General features: G+C 44.7%; 1 protein-coding gene across 2 annotated transcripts in view; it reads right to left on the reverse strand.

Moving 5' to 3' along the window:
• The window catches only part of C18H1orf21 (chromosome 18 C1orf21 homolog), a 175,821-nt gene that overhangs the window by 16,705 nt on the left and 138,188 nt on the right, over window positions 1-20,928 (reverse strand). The window contains exons 4-5 of one of the 2 annotated variants that reach the window (XM_059674294.1): window positions 11,472-11,525; window positions 2,168-2,244 (exon numbers count right to left, since the gene is read on the reverse strand). In XM_059674294.1, the coding sequence (XP_059530277.1) occupies window positions 2,168-2,244; window positions 11,472-11,525 (131 nt within the window). The remainder of the gene's footprint in view (window positions 1-2,167; window positions 2,245-11,471; window positions 11,526-20,928) is intronic. The other variant, XM_059674295.1, reaches the window with a different exon arrangement.

The raw sequence follows: 20,928 nt of genomic DNA on the forward strand, positions 1-20,928 counted from the left end.
AAAGGGAGTTGGCTCTCACGTCACACACAGTGCATTTTATCACTAAGGTAGATTCAGTTCTAGAACAACCTAGAAAATGACTCATTATTCTCTCTAACTTTTTAATTGTGAAATGTGTAACACAGAGTAGAGAAAACATAGCATGTTATTTGTCTGGTTTTAAATAATACTAAAAGGACATCCATGGAGTCACCACTCAAATTAAGAATTAGAACCTGTGGTCCCACTGTCTTCCATCGAGTCAGAGAGAACCATGATTCTTAATTTAATGCCTTTTCATTTCTTTGCTTGTCTATTGTGTTATCACTTATACATATATTCTACGTTCCTTCGTTCTGCCTGTTTCTGAACTTTATATGAATGAAACTACCTCTAGGCAGGTCCTACTACTTACTTTACCACTGTAGCTTTACATTGGTGAGATTCTGTCTTCTTTCTTAAAATAATATATTTTTATCAATTTCAGAGAGAAAGGGAGAGGGAGAGAGAGAGAGAAACATCAATGCAAGAGAGAATCATTGATCGGCTGCCTCCTGCACACTCCACACTGGGGATAGAGCCCACAAATCGGGCATGTGCCCTTGACCAGAATCAAACCTGGGACCCTTCAGTCCACAGGCCAACGCTCTATCCACTGAGCCAAACTGGCCAGGGCAGATTCCTTCTTGATATGTGCAGCTATAGTTTGTTCATTTTCACTGATATGTAGTATTTCCATCAAAAGAATATGCCGCATTTTTGTTAGCCATTATATATCTTTAAAAGTTTTTTAAAAAATTTTAAATTGATTTTTAGAGAGAGAGGAAGGGAGGAGAGAGCGAAACATTGATAGGCTGCCTCTGCACACCCCCTTACTGGGGATCGAGCCAGAAACCTGGCAATTGTCCTGACTGGGAATTGAACCAGCAACCTTTCAGTTGACAGGACAACGCCCAACCGGTTGAGCTACACTGTCCATTTGGGTTTATCCAAGAGCTTCAGGAGCTCACAGAAACAGTGCTGCTATGGATATTTCTGCGGGCACACATGCCTAGGCCTTCTCTACAGCAGGGCTGGGGACCTTTTTTCTGCCCAGAGTCTTTTGGATATTTATAACATCATTCAAATAATATAATTTACTTGATAGAAATTTATGTTGCTGTGAAAAAAGCTCATAGATTTATTGAATTCGAGTCCCGCCTGCGGTTGCCTCGGCAAGGCCAGACTAAAGGACTTCTGAAGGGCCTTATATGGTCCTCGGGCTGGGCGTTTCCCTCCTCTGCCCTGAGGGTGACGATGCTGGGGAGAAGGTGTGTGCAGGTACAATTTTAGTAGATAATGCAAATTGTTTCCCAAAGTAATGGCACCAGTTTAGATTCCCACCAGCAGGCGTTAAGAGTGCCTGTGTTCCATATCCCGGTCAACATTTTGTATTTTTTCCTATCCATTAGCCATTCCTGTTTCCTCTTCAGTGAAAGGGTTGTTCATGTCTTCAGCCTATTTTTCTATGAGTTCTCCGCCTTTTACTCACGGACTTGTAGGAATACTTTATATACCAGGTATTCTGCAAATCCAACTACTGTCAATTACATGTATTGACATGTATTACACCTGTTCCATCCTTTTTTGGCCTTTTACTGTCCTACAGTGTATTTGGATAAACAGAAGTTCTTAATTTTAATGTGGTCACCGTAATTAATCATTTTCCTTAAGATCTGCATCCTTTGTGACTTATTTAAATTCTTCTCTACCCCATAAAGATATCCCCCTTTATTTTCTTCTAACTGATCGTTTAAATGCCTGCTCTGTCATATATTATGGACTGTTTTTGGACTCTCCAATCTGTTCCTTCCACTGGTTCTCAACCTTCCTAATGCCGCAACCCTTTAATACAGTTCCTCATGTTGCGGTGACCCCCAATTTTATTGTTACAAATTGAACATAATTAAAGCATAGTGATTAATCACAAAAACAATATGTAATTATATATGTGTTTTCCGATGGTCTTAGGTGACCCCAGTGAAAGGGTCGCGACCCACAGGTTGAGAACCGCTGCTAGACCAAACTACACTGGTCATAATGAACACAGCTTTATAATAAGTCTTGATTATCTAATAGGCAAAATGGAACTCACTCTGAAAATATTTTTAGCTTTCAAAACAATAAAAATATAGGAACTAGGACTTACTTTGCTCGGGGTTGATGAACTAATCCCGGAATCTCTTTGTTAGTTTTAAGTCTTGCATTTGAACTGGCACTTTTTTCCTGAAACACACACACAAAAGACAAGATGAGAATCAGCACTTCAGCAACAGCATGGACTTTCATCACAGAGACGCTAGATGGCTGGGACCCTCCACAGCCGGCTGCTTCACAAGGACTGAAGTCCTGGCAGAGAGGTCACGCGGTCCAGGCAGGACTACCGAACATTTTAGCAGGGAATGTGGTCACGAAGAAAGCAACTAGCTCTATAACAGCTACGACTCTGTTTAGAAAATGATGTGCAACTGGAATGTGGTTTTTAGGCTGAGTTCCTGAAAACAGTAAGAATCCAAGAGCAGATTCTCGGGCCAGGAAGAGCAGCCTTTGTGGACTTGCCCAGGTAACCGACTTCAGTGCGTTTTCTTTGTAAAAGACAAAGGCATCGAGTTACTGCGGCATAAAGTTTGCACAAGGCTCCAGCAGTGACACTGACAAGAACAGGCCTAAAAATAACGACCGTTTCCCACCCACGAGGAATACTGGAACTGGATGAGTAAAGCTCAGTACTAGCCTGTATTCAAGAGGCACATTCTGGCTGTTGGCCTAATCTGATTTCTTATTCCCAGGAAACCAGCCAGATGGGAAAGAAGTTCTCTCAGATCTTAAAATACTGATATATCAGTCAGCACACTAGCTCAATAACACTACTCATCTTTACTTTCACAGACATTATTTAAAAAGATATATTCAAGGTGCTTTATTCTTTGCTCACAAAACATACCCCTAAAATGAAAGGAAAGACTATTCTAAACCAATTTAAGAAGTGACTATATAGTCTCCAGGAACCAGGGGTGTGGCAATAGTTCAAGACCCAGGCTAAGGGGAAGAATGAAACTCACATGGGTCACCCCACCTTTCTTACCACATGCAAAGCCATGTGAGAAGGCAGTGAGACAGATGGGCCCTCAAATGAACTCTTCTGAGTTTGTATTTCTCCCAGGATCACAAAAGCCATGTACATCAATGAAATTCCAGTGACTCATATGTTCTGGTAGTCGTTTGTTACTGACCACCAAACATGAGCTTATCTGTATAACACTGCTATCCCAAAACATAGGGTAATTTTGTGATTTTCTAAGAAAAGAAAGAATCGCTACAATTCCTTTGCAGTGTATCTTTCTTTTGTGTTAAACCTCACCCCAGGGTATTTTTCCCAATGATTTATAGAGAGAGTGGAAGAGAGAGAGGTGGGGGAGACAGGGAGAGGGACGGGGGGGGGGGGGCGGGGGGAGGGAGGGAGGAGAGAGAGAGAGATTAGTTGCTTTCCACAATGCCTGACTGGGGGTTGAACTTGCAACCCAAATATGTGCCCTTGACCAGGAATCGAACTGTGACCCTTCAGTGGGTGGGCTGACCCTCTAACCCAGTGATGTTGAACCTATGACACGCGAACTCATTTTTTTTTGGTTGATTTTTCTTTGTTAAATGGCATTTAAATATATAAAATAAATATCAAAAATATAAGTCTTTGTTTTACTATGGTTGCAAATATCAAAAAATGTCTATGTGACACAGCACCAGAGTTAAGTTAGGGTTTTTCAAAATGCTGACACGCCGAGCTCAAAAGGTTCGCCATCACTGCTCTAACCACTGAGCACACTTTGCAGTCTATTTTACCTTCCTTACCTCACACTAAACTTAAGAATGTTTTCATGAACATTTGAAATGTATGACATAGACATTGTTTCCTCTGCTGATGTCATCAGGGAACAACAGATGAGCTGCCTAATTTCTTACAAAGCAGGTGGGAGAACGAGCAGAGAATTCTAAAGCACTAAGCCCAGGAAGGCCGGGCCCATGTCCTCCCTGTACCCTCAGGGTCACACTGCCTGGCTCAGGGGCCTGGCACTGCAAATTCATCATTTACTAAGTGACACATTTTAGTAAATGTATAGAGCTGTGCAACTGTCACCCCAATCCCGTTTTAGAAAAGCTCTATCAACTCCAAACGTCTCCCCAAATCCATCTGCAGTTATTTCCTGCTCTCAGCTGTAGCCCCAGGAAACCAGTCAGCTTTCTCTCCCTACAAACTTGCCTTTTCTAGATTCATATACATGGACTCCTATAATAGATAGCCTGGCGTTTTCCACTTGGGTAATGTGTTTGAGGTTTATCCATATTGTAGCCTATTTCAGTATTTCACTTATTTTAATTGCCAAATAACATTCCAGGGTATGGCTATACCACATTTTGTCTAGCCATTCATCTGGATTGTATCTAGTTTGTGGTCATCACACATAATGCTGCTATGACCATTCATACACATGTCTGTGAGGGCATAGGTTTTCATTTCTCTTGGGCAGATTCCATTCCCAGGAGTGAAATTGCTAGATTATACGGTAAATTTATAGTCAACTATTTAAGATGTGACCAAGGTGGCCGCACCATTTTACATTCCCACCAGTGATGCATAATGATTCCAGCTTTCCACATTCCCACCCACGCTTGGTAATGTCTTCCATTACTGCCATTTGAGTGGGTGTCTCATTGTGGGCTTTCTTTATTTGAAAGACTTTTTTAAAATTGACTTTTTAGAGAGAGAGGAAGGGAGAGGGAGAGAGAGGAATGTCTATGTGAGAACATCGATTGGCTGCCTCCTGAACCAACCTTATGGGATCGAGCTTGAAAACCAGGCATATGTCCTGACTGGGTATCAAATCAGCAAATTTTCAGTTCATGGGGCAATATAACCAACTGAGCCACACCAGCCAGGGCAAGGCTTTCTTTATTTTAAAAATAAAGTTTGGATTTGTTCTTACATGTCCTTGTATTCCTCAAAATACCTAGTATCTTGCAAAACGGAACATTCATATGCCTACTGGTTAGCTGCATTTGCATCCATATATCAGTTCTGTGTTTGCTTATAGATATCATTTAACTTCTACTCAGGGTGTTTATTGGGGAAGGGAAGGTTTAAAGAGATGTCTTGCCCAGCTAGCGTGGCTCAGTGGTTGAGCGTTGACCTATGAAACAGGAGGCCATGGTTTGATTCCTGGTTAGGGCACATGTCCAGGTTGCAGGCTGTATCTCCAGTGTGGGACCTGTGAGGAGGCAGTGGATCAATGATTCTCTCTCATCATTGATGTTCTTCTCTCTCACCTGCTCGCTTGCTCTCTGAAATCAATAATATATATATATATATGGAGAGAGAGAGAGAGAGAGAGAGAGAGAGAGAGAGAGAGAGAGAGATTTTAAAAAATGAAACAAGCAAACAAACAACACCAAGAAGGGCTGGAGGAGGAAGGAGGCTGATGGGAGCCTGGGATGGAGCAGACCCAACAGAGAGGGCTGTGCCAGGAAGAGAATTAGCCTGGGAGGTGATGTGAGAGATGACTAAGATATTGTTTCCCTTGGCAAGAAACACCTGACTAGTATGTGACACATAAACCAAGTACCTAAAATAAACTGGGACCAAGTGAGACTAAGTGGAAGCCATTGAAAGGGCCCTCTGCAGGCAGGTTGTAGAGCAGTGTTGTTGTTGTTTTAAATGTCAACTCTTTAGTAACATTTATATAGTTATATAAGTACTAGGGGCCCAGTGCACGAAATTCGTGCACTGGGTGTGTGTAGACGGGGGAATGTCCCTCAGCCCAGCCTGCCCCCTCTCACATATTGGGAGCCCTCAGGCATTGACCCCCATCACTCTCCAATCACAGGATCGGCCCCTTGCCCAGGCCTGACGCCTCCGCCAGAGGTGTCAGGCTTGGACAGGGGACCCCCATCTTCCCCTGATCACTGGCTCTGGCCCCCGCCCAGGCCTGATGCCTCTGGCCCAGGAATCATGCCTGGGCAGGGGACCCCCATCTCCCTCTGATCGCTTGCTCCACCCCCCGCCCAAGCCTGACGCCTCTGACCCAGGCTTCAGGCCTGGGCAAGGGGACCATCGTATCCCCCCAATCCCCGGCTCCGCCCCCCACCCAGGCCTGATGCCTCGGCCAGAGGAGTTGACCCTCATCACCCTCCGATCACCAATCACTGGATCGGCCCCTTGACCAGGCCTGAGGCCTCTGGCAGAGGCGTCAGGCCTGGGCAGGGGACCCCCAGCTCCCCGTGGTTGCAGGCTCCGCCCCTGCTCAGGCCTAACGCCTCTGGCCTAGGCGTCCGGCCCGGGCAGCGGGAACCCGCAGCTGCAGCGGCCCCGCGATCGTGGGCTTCGCTTTAGGCCCAGGCAAGGGACCCCTAGCTCCCGGGACTGCCAGCTTCGACCGTGCCCAGCTCCCATCGCTGGCTCCACCCCTACTTCCTGCTATCACTGGCCAGGGCGGCAAAGACACCTGATTCTCTGATCATGGCTGGGGGGGCAGGGCAAAGGTGGCCCCAGGGCCGCCTTTGCCCTGCCCCCCAGCTCTTAGCTCCCCCCTGGGTTTCCGATCACTGTTAGTGGCAGGGGGCTTCTTCCTGCTTTCCCTTTCGCCTCCCTGCATTGTGCCTACATATGCAAATTAACCGCCATCTTGTTGGCAGTTAACTGCCAATCATAGTTGGCAGTTAATTTGCATATAGCCCTGATTAGCCAATGAAAAGGGTATCGTCATACGCCAATTACCATTTTTCTCTTTTATTAGATAGGATTACTCGTATTTATTACTAGAGGCCTGATGCATGAGGTTTGTGCAAGGGGCTTGGCCCTCGCAGCCCCCACTTCGTCCGGGAGGTCATTCGGCTGTCCAGTCTAATTAGCATATTATACTTTTATTATTATACATATTTTTAAATTTTTCTTTCACAATTACAGTTTGCATTGAACATTATTTTGTGTTAGTTTCAGGTGTGCAGCATAGCGGTCCCAGGGAGAAGCGCTGTACGTGACCCGCTCATGCTGGTTTCGGAATCATCTGGATGCGCACAGAAACCCATATCCCCAAGCTCCACCCAAACTCGCCGAGTGCGTGTGTCTGGGATCCAGGCCCAGGAATCTGCATCTCAAACAAGAGGCCCAGGTGACCTGAATTCTATTTCAGAGAAAAGACACCTTCACACTCAGGGATCCCCCCAGTTGGTTTTCCACATGACAGTTTCAAACAGCGCTGGGGGTCCACAGAGCTGCCCGGGGGTCCACAGAGAGGCCCAGCAGGGCAGGGACCCCTCGAACGGTTCCTACTTAGGGGCTCCATCCATTGAAAAAACCCCTCCCTTTCTCCAAGGGGTTTGCAAACTAATGTCAGGGAGTGACAGTTTTATTTAAACAGCAAATCAAACAACTTCCTCCCGGGCTTGGAATAATTTTACTTCGTTATGAACAAAACGCCCTTGTCCGTGTCCAGAGTAGTTTCTCTGATGCTGGAGACAGTCACACCACCTGCAATGCCGCTGCTGCTCCCCACTGAGTCTTTGTGTTGTCCGGCTGAGTCTGCAAGGAGCTAGGCAGCCGCAGCCCTGTGAGGTTCCCTGAGTTGGTTCTGGGTTGGCAGTGTGGGAGAAATCTCATTTTCTTTTTTCTGGGCCCAGAACTATAAAGAAAGCCCAGGGGACAGATGGATGCAGGGAGCTGGAGGCAGAGAAAAGAAGTGGGGGTGGGAATAATAGCTCCGGAGACTGCTAACGAGGGATCTACACAGGGAAGAGACGCCAAGCACTGAATATGAACTGGCAGAGCATTCCGCCCTCCACACCGACTGTGCTGTTGTGCACATGGGAACCGCTGCATTTCAGAAAGTACCTGTACACTAGAAAAGGTTATTTATGAACCAGAATTAGGAGATTTAGGGGGACACATGCATATCTTTAAAATGTAGGCACACCTTCAGCTATACAATAAATGAGAACTCATTCCAGCATTTGGGGAGTAACCCGTAGTATGTACTCTGTAAGGAAACAATCTCATTTGATGTTTCATCTGTGATTTCTCCAGTGGTATTAACATGAGCTAGGACACTGCCTCCTCAAATATAAAGGAGTTTTGTCTGTGTCTTTTGAGTGATGACGATCCGCTGAGTCATATTCACTCTGTGAGAATTTCTGAACGTTAACAAGTGACAAGGCCCATGCTGTGAGATGCAATTGCTGACTCGGGCTCACCAGGATCATAATTATGCAAAGTCAACACTTCTGTTATCATTACCCACCCAAACAGATGATTAGAATTAGTAGGCTTTTGTAAGAATTATTCAGTAGTGATGAAGTTGGCCTGAAAAGTCTCTGCTTTAAGGAAATTCCTTTTCTAAAAATTAAAATACAAATAAAATACAGCCACGTACCTCATTTTATATCAAGCAAATGTCAAGTGGGGCAAGTCATTTTTAAAGCACCCAATATTTTTCACACAGTTGCTTCTCAAGGTAATGTTTAAAATAATCTCTAAAAAGTAAATAGTGCTTTAAGAAATTGCTCAGAAATGATTTCATTATATACCAACCAAATTAGAACAAAGGCTTTAAGATACCATGTCACCGATTACAAAGAGGAGGCCATAGTGTTGTTATACATTACACTGAGGACTCTGGGTTGAGGATATTTTCAACAAGATGATGCATCTCCAAGATTTTCAAAGAAGTAACATACACACACCCAGAGAATGAACTGATCTGGAAGAGTCATAGTCAATTCTTGCCCAATGTGTATCAGTTAGGATAGGGTAGGTTATGTTGCAATAACAAACAACCCCGAATAACAGTAGTTCCGTACTATACAAGTTTATCTCTTGCACCTGCTACATGTCCATGGTGGCAGGAGGCTCTGCTCATCCCACTCACAGTGGAACACCATGGCAGAGGAACCTCCTGGCCCATTCTTCACGAATACACTGTTCAATGGTACTTAAGTGCCTGACTGTGCTAAGAAATCAGAGATATAATCCTCATCCCCTAAGGAACCAACAGGAAAGTGAGCAGATGTTTCAAAGTGAGAGAAGGACGTGTGGGGAAGTGCTGGGGGTGACACCTCACTCAGAGGAGGAGGTCACGGATGCTTCCTGCCGAGGGAACCGGGCAGGGCTGGGTCCAGGGGAGGAATGCGTAGCCTGGTAGGAGAGGAGAGAACATGGCACTCACCAAGAACCATAACGAACCTGGTCCAGCCAGAGGGAGCCTGGGCCGCCGGGAGGGCATATGAGAGATGTGGGGGTGAGGTGGGCAGGGGCTGGACCAGGGAGGGCTGGGCCTGGGCATCTGGATTTTCCCAAAAGTCCAGAATTGTGTTTCAGAGGCGGAAGCAGAGAAGCGGTCAGGAAACTTGTCTGTAAATCAGAAGGGGATCGATGAAAAGCTGAATGTAGGCAAGCAGAACCCGAGTCTGGACTCCGGAGTCAGACCGCCTCTCTGCTTCCTACCGTGGGACCCTGAGCAGGTGCCACAGCCTCTGTGCGTCAGCCCCCTCACTAGTGAAATGGCAATGAAAGTCGTACCTCCTCCCCTGGGGAGCCTGCTGTACAGGAAGGCATCACAAATGACAGCCTGTAGTAATAAGACGGCTGCTCTGGGAATAGAGACGAGAACTGAGTTGTTGAGAGAACTGCTGAGTGCCCACTCCATGCTAGGCGCTTTGCTAGGCTCTGAGAAAAACAACAAGAAAAAGACAAACAAGAAAAAACATTGCCAATGCTAAATTATAATTGGAGAATGGAGAAGACTGGAGGTCAACTGAATGTGTAGGGGAGACGGAAGAGGAAAAGGTATAGTGGAGAATGACAGCCAGGTTTCTGGCTGAGCTGACACCTGTTACCCCACAGCTGTAAGGCATGATGGGTGGGCTGACCTTCCAAGTGCAGGTGTTTTTCTGGGCAGGCAGAGCCAAGGTGACATGGCTGTCATGGCAGAAACAGGGCTGGTCAGGAGTGCATTCTTCTTACAGGGGATGAAACGTAAGCTTCGGGGCAGAGAAGCGGTGCAGATGGAGAGAACATCTGTCCGAAGGTCAAGAGTAGGTGGGCTGGCCTCACAGCTGTGACTCTGAGCTCAGGGCCAACGGGATCTAGGGGACCAGGCAATGGCTCCTCTCTCTTCCCGCTTGTCACCTTGGTTTCATTCTTTTCATGGCCTTGTGGCAACCCCAGATGCAATCCTTCCAACTCTGTGACCTGACAGGCCTTGTGAGCCCAGTTACACAAACCCCCTGCCCTTTGTTGGGTGTGACCACTGGGGGTTAGGGGGTATCTCTCAGCAGGAGTGAGGGGGTTGCTGGGAGAAATGAAGCAATAGTGACCACAACACCTTTTATTCTTCTGCCTGTGAATTCTCACCTTGAAGTTTTTTCCCCAATTACTATACATATTTTAAAATATACAAACTCTCTACTGCATGTATTAGGATTTTTTAAAAGTGTATTTTTAATTTATTTTTTAATATTTTTATTGATTTCAGAGAGGAAGGGAGAGGGGGAGAGCGATAGAAACATCAATAATGAGAGAGAATCATTGATCTGCTGCCTCCTGCATGCTACACACTGGGGATGGAGCCCACAACTCGGACATTTGCCCTGACCAGCAATTGAATGGTGACCTTCTAGTTCGTGGGTCAACACTCAAACACTGAGCCATACAGGCCAGGCAAAGAGTGTACTTATTTATTTTTAAACTTTTTATGTTTTCACATATATGAGTTTTGAGTTTTTGACTGGTGGAAAATAACGAATTTTCTTTTCTTTCCATTTATTATTTCTTCAATCCCTTCTGTGACTTGTCCTGGTTAACCCTAAATTTAGCTCGTTGCCCATACATTCTCTTCTATTCTCCCATCAGAGGTTGGAGCAAACAGAGAACACAAATGTTTTACTAGCACCCCCGGGCTTGCTAGCCAACACCAGCATCAACTCGTTCCTGGTATGATTATTTTACAATGTGGATGGATGGAGCCAGTCACTAGAATTCTATCCACAGTCTTGACAGGCAATAATCCAACCTGGCGTGGTTCCATTATTGATGTACTTTTAGCCCGAGGCTAGGAAAAGACTGCTTGGTTATAGCTAGCATTTGGGTTGCAAAAGCTCTTTAAAATTGAAATAGGGTACTTAGGCAATGAAGAGTAAGCACCATTCTTTTTCTTCCTTTTTTTTTTAGTCTCCTTTTGGAGAAATGGGTGCTGCTAGAAATATCTTCATTCTAAACTTTGCAAACAGAATTGATCCTGAAATGCTAAAAAGGGGTGTGTTTAACCACCAATGCCTCTATTTGCTTATCTTCTCGAGCTCTTAGAAGCTTTCCAGAAAAGCGCCCATGCTCTCCCACGCTCCTTTCTCCACATGTCCCCCTCCAATTTGTGTTCCACGCCCATGAGACACTTGAGCCAAGCACTTACTGTTGCTGTGGGAGCGTGGTGGGAGGGGGCCCCCTTGGGCAGCCCGGCACCAAGCTGGGGAGAAAAGCAAGAACAAATGACCTGTCATTTCTAATCTCTCTGAGGAGGCTTTCAAATTCAGGGTTTAGGAAGGATACAGCAAGCCTTCGGTCTACCATTACGCAAGGTGGTTTCTGAGCGTTTGATCTCCTGGTCTCTGTTCTTCTCTCTCTAGACCCTAACAGGCAAATAAGTCTGAAGAGACAGTTTGCTTTTTGCCTCATTCTTTGCCTCTCAACTTAGGTGAACATCTTTTCCTGAGTAAAAGGCCAAAAAGTGTGGAACTGGCAAAGGAGAAAAGTATGTGAAAGTACATGCTTAAGAGCTTTAATGGACGCTCCACGTTCTTCCAAAGACCCTTGGAGATGCGTCTTGGGAGCTTAAAAGGAATGTTCCTTTGTGGATATACTCAGGCAACTACTTATAACATACAGTCTGTTCATTCAGCTCCACACATTTAAAACACTTAGTGTGTGAAAAATCATATTAAGTTAGAAACACTGCTCTCTCCACACTCACATTTTATGACACAATTTAAGCTTTTCAGGGGCACCTGACATCTGTGTTTTCACACTCAGGGTCGTCCACTATTTGAGTCTTCTAACATCGTCGCCCCTAATTCGTTTGACATAAAATGCAGTTTGGGTTATTGTGTGCTTGCTGTCTTGGAAATTGGATTCTAAGCCACACATGCCCATTTAGTAGTGGTGAGCTCCACACTGCTCACCATTTACTGTGTTACTGTGTCAGAGTAACTGTGCAAAGGCTAAGATGATTCACAGAAAGAATAACTAAGAACTTTTTTTCATTTAGAAACAAAACTGATTCTTTCAGAAGAACTTAAAATGACCCCTGACTGAAGTCAGTGTTTTAGGCTAATAAGTTTTTCCCCCAAACTCTGTTTTCAAAATATCAAGTGTGTCCTATACCACGTGACTCAAATACAAGGTTGCATCCACTTTTCTGAAGGATAATTTAAAAAACAAAAACCCTGCCCCTATTCTGGCATCTACCATAATGTAGCAGATCACTTACAGGGTATCTTTTACCAAAATCCAAGGTTTCCTGATGAGGCTTAATAAAACCAATGGAGCCATTTTTCAACTGGGAAACTGAAGTGAAATTTCACAAATGTGAATGTTATATCTGATGTGCAAGGGTCATTTGGAAACGCTAAGGGCAAAAATAACAAAAACCCAAAACAAAACAAAAACAGCACGTATGTATGCTGGCACATTTCCCTACATGCGTGTTCTCTCTCTCCCCCTCCCCCACGCTGTCTATCACAGTTCTTGTTATAGAAGAGAAACTCCTAGAGCACAGATATAATCATATTTAATTTGTTTCTTACGTGAGGCAATACGTATGTATTTCACTGATGCTCCTGTGATAATGTGACAATAAACAGAGCTTTCGATTCCTTGTCAGTGATGGTCTTTTCTAATTACAAAACCTCGACAACAATAAAAATAACAGCTGTTGCGCTGGCCAGGTGGCTCGGTTGGTTGAAGTGTTGTCCCTAACACCAGAAAGGTTTCAGGTTCAATTCCAGGTCAAGCCATGTACCCAGGTTGTGGGTTTGACCTCCTATCTGGGAGCATACGGAAGGCAACCGATTGATATTTCTCTCACATCAATGTTTCTCTCTCCCCCCTTCTCCCTCTCTTCCATCTTACAATGAAACCTCTTATTTTTAGCCCACTTTCACCTCCATTTCCAGAGACGCGTGGCGCCAGCAATTCCTGAGCCTTTTATTCATTCCGCAGTGCAAATGGCTTTCTCGGGTTTGTTAAGTTTGTTCCCACCCCTCTCTCCCTGCTTCCCGCCTTGCAGAATGTTGATGTGTTGTATTCTGTTCTCTTGGTCTTAGAAGAGGATTATTATTATTCCGAAGAGTCCTTTACCTGTTGTTTTCCTAGCATTTCAGAAGGAAATAAAGGGGTCTACATTCTACTTGTCCTATTCATTTAACCTACACGTTGTGTACATTGTTTAATTTTACACCTGTATGCAGTCGTTATTATGCTCCTCATTTAGAGCTGAGGAAACCGAGTTTCAGCAACTTGCCCAAGGTCTCCTGGAGGGTTTGACCTCATGCCTTTCTGATATCAGAGCCCAAGCTGTAGGTCACGACCACCTGCAAGCATCCATGGTGAAATAACGGTAACAACTGTTGATTGTCACTGAGCATTCACCATGTGGTGTGTGCAATAGCTCTGTGAGCTATTAACCCATTTTATAGGTGAGGAAATTAAGTCACAGAATTGTTAAGGAGCCTTCCCAAGATCACAGAGCCCAGAGGGTCTGGCTCCGGAGGCTGTGCTCTTAACACGCCCCAAGGACACAGTTCAATATACTACGTCTACCTTGTGGATTTCCACAATCTACTTTAGGAACCTACCCAGCTCTGCTCTTTTCTCTTTCCTACATGACTTACTCCAAAAGAAAACAAAAACCTCCTTACACCAGCCAACCAAAGCAGAGACAGAATAGAAGACAGCCAGAGTTAAAGTAAAATCATTTTGAAAATATTTGCACAAGAAATTATTCTACTATATTACGTATCCTCTGTTTACAGTGACTTTCAGAAATTCAATTCAGGAATAATGTGAAGAATGTGCCAATATAATCAGACACATAAAAAAACATCACTTTTGCCCTAACCGGTTTGGCTCAGTGGATACAGCATTGGCCTGTGGACTAAAAGGTCCCAGGTTCGATTCTGGTCAAGGGCTTGTATCTTAGTCGTGGGCACATCCCCAGTAGGGGGTGTGCAGGAGGCAGCTGATCGATGTTTCTCTCTCACTGATGTTTCCAACTCTCTATCCCTCTCCCTTCTTCTCTGTAAAAAAATCAATAAAATATATTTTTTAAAAATCACTTTTTAGAGAAGAAACGACAACTAGAATTGGCTTCCTAGTGATAGCCTAAAACTATGTATGCTAGGGGGCGCTATTGAACAATTTTAGGGGTTGTGTTCATTGGTGTTCTTGGGATTTGCATGCAGTTGAGCTTTGGGGTAAGGAGAGCTTATAATTTTTCATTGAAACCTGTTTAATCTCTGCCTGGTAACTGTTAGTCAACACAATACTTTACTGCAGGAGAAATTTTAAAATAAGTTACATTCATTATATGTACAGTTCCTTCTTATTCATGCAGAGGCATTAATCACACATTATTTTCTCTTCCACCTGCAAATCTGAGAACTCAATTAAAAGATAATGAATTGGAGGTGTTAAACGCAAAGAGGGTGTCACTGTTTCTAGAGCATTATTGATGGTGAAAAGACTGTGTCTCGGGCAGTTAATAGAATCTGTGAGCTAAAGGAAGCACAGAACCAAATTAGTGGAACCAAAATCATTAGCAATCAGGAAATCTTAGTTCTAACTCCGTTGCTCCACAATTAAGCTAAATTACCTAAGTACATGTTAATAAATCATGATGCCGTAAATACATAGGATTAGGAAGGTTAGAAAAGTACAGCAGTGGTTATGCTGAATGTGGCCACACACGCTCAGTCCAAAGTAGAAAATGGAATGTAGTTAACATATAAAAGGCCAAAGGACATGCAGACCCACATCCATAGGCGATACAACTAGGAATTAATATACATCCTTCTATAAATGTAGGTAAGTATATATCCTTCTCTGAATTTTCAATAGTGGTCTAAAATTTTTTTTGTTCTGCAAACTGATGGTTGCCAGATGGCAGGGGTTGGGGGACTGGGTGAAAGAGGTTAAAGGGAATAACAAGTACAAATTGGCAGTTACAGAATAGAAATGGGGATGTAAAGTACAGCATAGGGAATATAGTCAATAATATTGTAACGACTATGTACGGCGCCAGGTGGGTACTAGACTTATCTGGGGGATCACTTGGAAAGGTGTAAAAATGTCTAACCACTAAGCTGTACGCCTGCAACTAATATAATATTAAAAGTCAACTGTCACCCTACTTGGTTTGGCTCAGTGGATAGAGTGTTGGCCAGTGGACTGAAGGGTCCCCAGTTTGATTCTGGTCAAGGGCACCTGCCTGGGTTGCACACTCAGTCTCCATTGGGGGGCGTGCAGGAGGCAGCCAATCAATGATCCTCTCTCATCACTGATGTTTCTCTCTCTCTCTCTCTCTCTCCCTCTCCCTTCCTCTCTGAAATCAATAAAAAAAATATTAAAAAAAGTCAACTTTCAATGAAAAATAAAAATTTTTTTTAAAGTATTTGTTCCAGAATTGTGCCCACTACACAAAATAATTTTAGGAGAAGCTGTTTAACATTTTTTTGAATGAACATTATCTATTAAGTCCAGCACTGAACACATTTGCAGAACTTTACCACTTGCTTCTTAAAAGGAAACGAAGTAGAACTGTCTATGCTGAAAGGCGCTGTGCGGAAAATAACAATTGACCGAGATATGACTGTGTGTCCCCTCCCGGCTCATTCATCGCTTCTCCCCATGGAGGGAAGGACTTGAAGTTGAAGGCCACGCGTTAGGCACAGCTCCGATGTTATGCAGCTCCTACAGCAGTTGAGGCAAAAGGAACTCAGTGAGCACTTTGTTGACTGAGAAGTTGTACAGACAGAAATGTGAGCTAACAAATGAGCCCCTGGAGTTCAGCCAAGTTCATGGGTGAACTCCTATGTAGTTCAGGGCAGGCTACTCTCCTAACTGTGGCTTGATAGTGGAGGTGAACAGCCCAACACCATTTCGCTAAAAGAACCATTGACCTTCTTGAAAATTACTAAGTCAAACATAATCTTTTCCTCCCCGCTCTCAAGTCCAAGATCATGATTGCTTACGATTAGGAGGCCTGACAGCTTCTGGAGTAGGATGGAGGTGAAGTGGATTTTCCTGCTACGCACGAAACCACGGGACTCTTTCCATGTGTTCGTTTTTAAAAACCACTTAGTTTGTGCTTGGAAATAGCTTTCAGCGGCATACACAACACATAGGTCCTTTCTCAGCTGGCAACTTGGAAACTACTATTCTGGGACACAGACTAAAAAAAGAAAACCCTGAAAGCCTTTTGGTGAGTGTGTATGAGATGATTTTTTGAAGAAGAAAAAAAAAACTAGGGTAAAAAAACCTAACGTGTTATATTTAAAGAATTCCTAAGTATATACACATTCATTCAGTAGGCAATGTCAGACTTGTAGAGCCAAAAGTTACGTTTCAGGGACCAAGTTCAAGGATTTAGGAGAGGAAACACTTTGAGGGTGGTATTGGGGCAAGTGAACTCATTATGTCCTTTAATTCACATCTATGGATCCTAAAATGCCAGCTTTGGGCTTCATCTTGTCACTAAATGTATGTTGTCACCCAGGTAACATCTACCTAATTATATCAGGTCAGGGGCCTGTAGCCCTGCTCAAGGGGGTTTGGGGAAGTTTAGCAGGTATCCTCTCCACCCCCACTCCTAAGCCCAGCCTCAGATATGGATATTGGGGGGCAGGCATGCTCCTGCATCTTTGAGGAGGCAGAGGGTTGAGTGATGGAACCAGCTCTGAAATGCAGGAAAATGCCTCTGACTTGGGCACTGGGCCACTCAGTTTGGGTGAGGCAACCCCCTGCCATGCCAATTTATCCTGAATAAATAGGGTCAATGACCTGGTCACGGTGATCTCCACCCACACTGGGTTATTCCACAAAGGCTGGGAATGATATCTACTTAGCAACTAATTTCTCATTGAGAACACAGGTAGCATTGCACACAAGAGTGCTTAGGCAATGCTTAACAGACTGAGGAACATAAACAGTTTTCAAAGGCCCTTATGCACATCAGAGAGCATCGTTTACATATAGGCAACCGACAGGTTAATTAAAAAGAACTACTGTCTGTTCATTAAAACGGGCCCAAATGTAAGAGCCGCCATTCGTCACCATCTCATTAATCTATAACCTAAGAATTGTTCAGGGTGAAGGGAAGAATTAATTTCATAGGCGCACCTTGGCCAGGGACTGGCTCCTTTGAGAGGTGGTGAGCGAGGGAGCCTGCCTGCCACACGGGAGGGTTCAGGGAGCCTGCTTCTGGGCTCTCATGGCTTGCTGGCCTGGAATCGATGGCAGGGAGAGACTGGGTACCCCACCGAGGTAGCCAATGACTCTTTCAGCTAGTTACAGATTTCCCGGGAAGGGGGGATACTCTAATACCTCAAAGGAAAGAAATCTGAATTTCCTTAAAAATATTCTGATTTGCCTTTTCTTTCGGCTCATAGGAACCAGTCGAGATGTGCTGTCAGTCCAAGGAAGCGCTACTAGGAATTCTAACTTTATACACATCGGAGAACCTTAAACATTCCCGTAGGTTAACATAAAAGGCTCTTGCAAAAATATTGTGTGTTTTTCTTTTGTGCTTGGAAGTTCCAAGCCTGAATTACCCTTCAGTTTCTTCCCTTTCTCTCTTCTGAGTGAAATAATCCGCTATCTATGAAGCACTAATGTGACAGGCACGGTGCTGTATCGTCTCTTTTATATATATATATATTTTATTGAGTTTTTACAGAGAGGAAAGGAGAGAGATAGAGAGTTAGAAACATCGATGAGAGAGAAACATCGACCAGCTGCCTCCTGCACACTCCCCACTGGGGATGTGCCTGCTACCAAGGTACATGCCCCTGACCGGAATCGAACCTGGGACCTTTCAGTCCGCAGGCCGACGCTCTATCCACTGAGCCAAACCGGTTTCGGCGCTGTATCGTCTCTTAAGGCAAAGTAACCAGAAATCTCTTTTTCTTTTGGGCCTCTTCTATCGAGCAGAAAAATGTGACTCATCGTGATTGCTGAATGCAGGTCAACTCTGTATCGGGCATCTCACATGAATTCTTGCTCTCCCTTCAAGTCACTTGGCATCTTGTTGCCTGCCTGCCACAGCAAGTACCTACTGGGGACTCCTTCTCCACACGCCACAGATAAGGAAATTCAAGCTCAGAAAAGATTAGGCAACTTAATTTTCATGGTCACCTGGGTAGGCGCTGGCAGAGTCTGAGTCTATCAGTCAGCCTGACTCACCTCTTCCACCTTCAGGGCAGCATGACTGACTAGCGGTGACTGGCGCTTAGCTCTTGCCAAACAATGTCCAAAGGTTTTACGTGTATTAACTGAGTGAACCTCGCAGTATTCTATAAGGAAGTGCTACTATGATTCTTACAGTCACCATTTCAGATGAAGGAACAGAGAGCTTAGGGACCCAACCCCAGCCTACACAAAGTTTCTCATCGGATTCCAGACGCCCAACACCCAGAGGAGCACCTGGTGACCTGGGGCAGCCGGAGTGGCTGCTGGCCGCCAAAGGGCCCTGTGTCCAGGATGCTGAAGAAGGGTCCTTTCACTGGGTAGATGGTTGCACGAGACCTCTGACCTTCTTCCAGCGAGATGCTTGTGTTCGAAACCTAATGGATTACGTATATTTTGATTTCCGAATTCCTGGCACGGAGAATGGGTAATTTAAGAAAAAAATCCCAGCAGTTACCCTGGTAAATAAAAGAATGCACACTTTGTCACTTTGCCAAGATCAAATGTCCTGAGAGCCCCAGGGAAATCAGCAGTCCTCACACACACAGGTCTGGGCCAAGAAATCATAAGGGCAAGTTACTGATGGACGGTAGAGATTGTCCATGCTGGGACACATGCTGAAGAGGAAAACGGAGAGCTAAGGTGAGAACAGTAAGTTGAGCTTCTACTTCCAGGGCTGCTAATGAGTCAGCGACAAGAGGGAAGGGGAGACAGGACACGGGCTGGCAAGACCAGGCCCTTTGAGAGCTGGCCATGGCCAATGCAGGTAGCGGCCCGTTGCTCTTATCATTTCAAATACCAAGAAGGTAAAGCAGGACATATGATAGATTTTTTGTTGTTGTTGTTAATCCTCACCCAAGGATATTCTTTCCCATTGATTTTTAGAGAGACTGGAAGGGAGGAAAGGAGGGGGAGAAAGAGAGAGGAACATTGCTATGAGAGTGAGACACATCAATTGGTTGCCTCCTGCATGTGCCCCAGCCAGGACAGAAAATTTACAACCTGAGCATGTGCCCTTGACTGAGAATCGAACCTACTGCCCTTTGGTGTACAGGCTGATGCTCTAACCACTGAGAACACTGGCCAGAGCCATATGCTAGATTTTATATAAAGACCTGTGCCTGAATTCATATAAAAAAAGGGCTAGTTCCAATGTCCTTCTAGGACAACTGCATGCAGGTGCAGTCCCACCAAAATGCCCCACTTCACAAAATCTGACTAGCTCTGCCCCAATCCCAATGGGTCATCTAGAACTCAAGGCTCCATGAGCCACATTCTGTGGTAGTACTACAAGTGAAATTACCTTAAAAAAGAACCAAAGGAACATATAATCAAAGAGCACTAAAATCAATGGAAAATAAAACTTGAAGAGAAAGATGTTTTAAATTGGGCCTCTCATCTCCTCCCTCTACCCTCTGCCCCCGATTAACTAAAGAATTTATATGCACATATGCATAACCCATGGACACAAACAATAGTGCAGTGAAGGCCTGGGTAGGGGACAGGAATGGGGTGGAAGAGGCCAATGGTGGGAGGGGGGGAAGGGGGACATTTGTAATACTTTCAACAATAAAGATAAATTTAAAAAAAAAATAAATTGGGCCCTTAAGGCTAACGCAACACTATAAGAACAAGAATGGATCAATCCATGACCCCCACACTGATATTCATGCGAGTCCGGAGACGAACGCATATCGCCGTGAGTTCCGATTGGACAGGCAATCCTGGGAGTCAGGGCAGCTCCCATGCCTGCAAATACAGCCACTAACGTTCACAAGTGGACGTCACGTTTGCCAACGAGGAGAAACTCTTTACCGTTCAAAGCAAGATAAAAACTGACAGGAAAGAGACCCCGCAACTAGCATTCCGGGAACAGAGTGGGAGGGAAATGACATAAAGGTTAGTAAGCCTTGTGATGCCCAGGGCTGCTTTTATCCCGGGGTGACTCAGTTCGACAAAAAATAGAAGCGATTGTCTGAGCCAAGACAATCTCCCATTCACCGTTCCCTTCCTAAAATTATAGCCATCATCCTGAACAGTAAGATCACCTTTTTTAAAAAAATCCTCACCCGAGGATATGTTTTGTTTTTTTAATTAATTTTAAAAAGAGAGGAAGGGAGAGAGAACCATCAATGTGAGAGTAAATCATTGATCGGCTGCCTCCTGTACACGCTGGAACCGGGGATGGAACCCACACCTAGGTATGTGCCCTGACTGGGAATTGAACCCACAACCTCTTGGTGTACAGGATGACGCTGCCCTTAACTGGGGATCGAACCTATGTCCCTTTGCTGCACAGGCCGATGCTCTAACCTCTTAGCAACACCAGCTAGATTTTATATAAGACCTGTGCCCGAATTCCTATAAAAAAGGTGGAATATGGTTCTTGTTGCGGCCTGGTCCTCCTGTCA

The sequence above is a fragment of the Myotis daubentonii genome, chromosome 18 (assembly GCF_963259705.1).
Source record: "Myotis daubentonii chromosome 18, mMyoDau2.1, whole genome shotgun sequence".
Classification (NCBI taxonomy): domain Eukaryota; kingdom Metazoa; phylum Chordata; class Mammalia; order Chiroptera; family Vespertilionidae; genus Myotis; species Myotis daubentonii.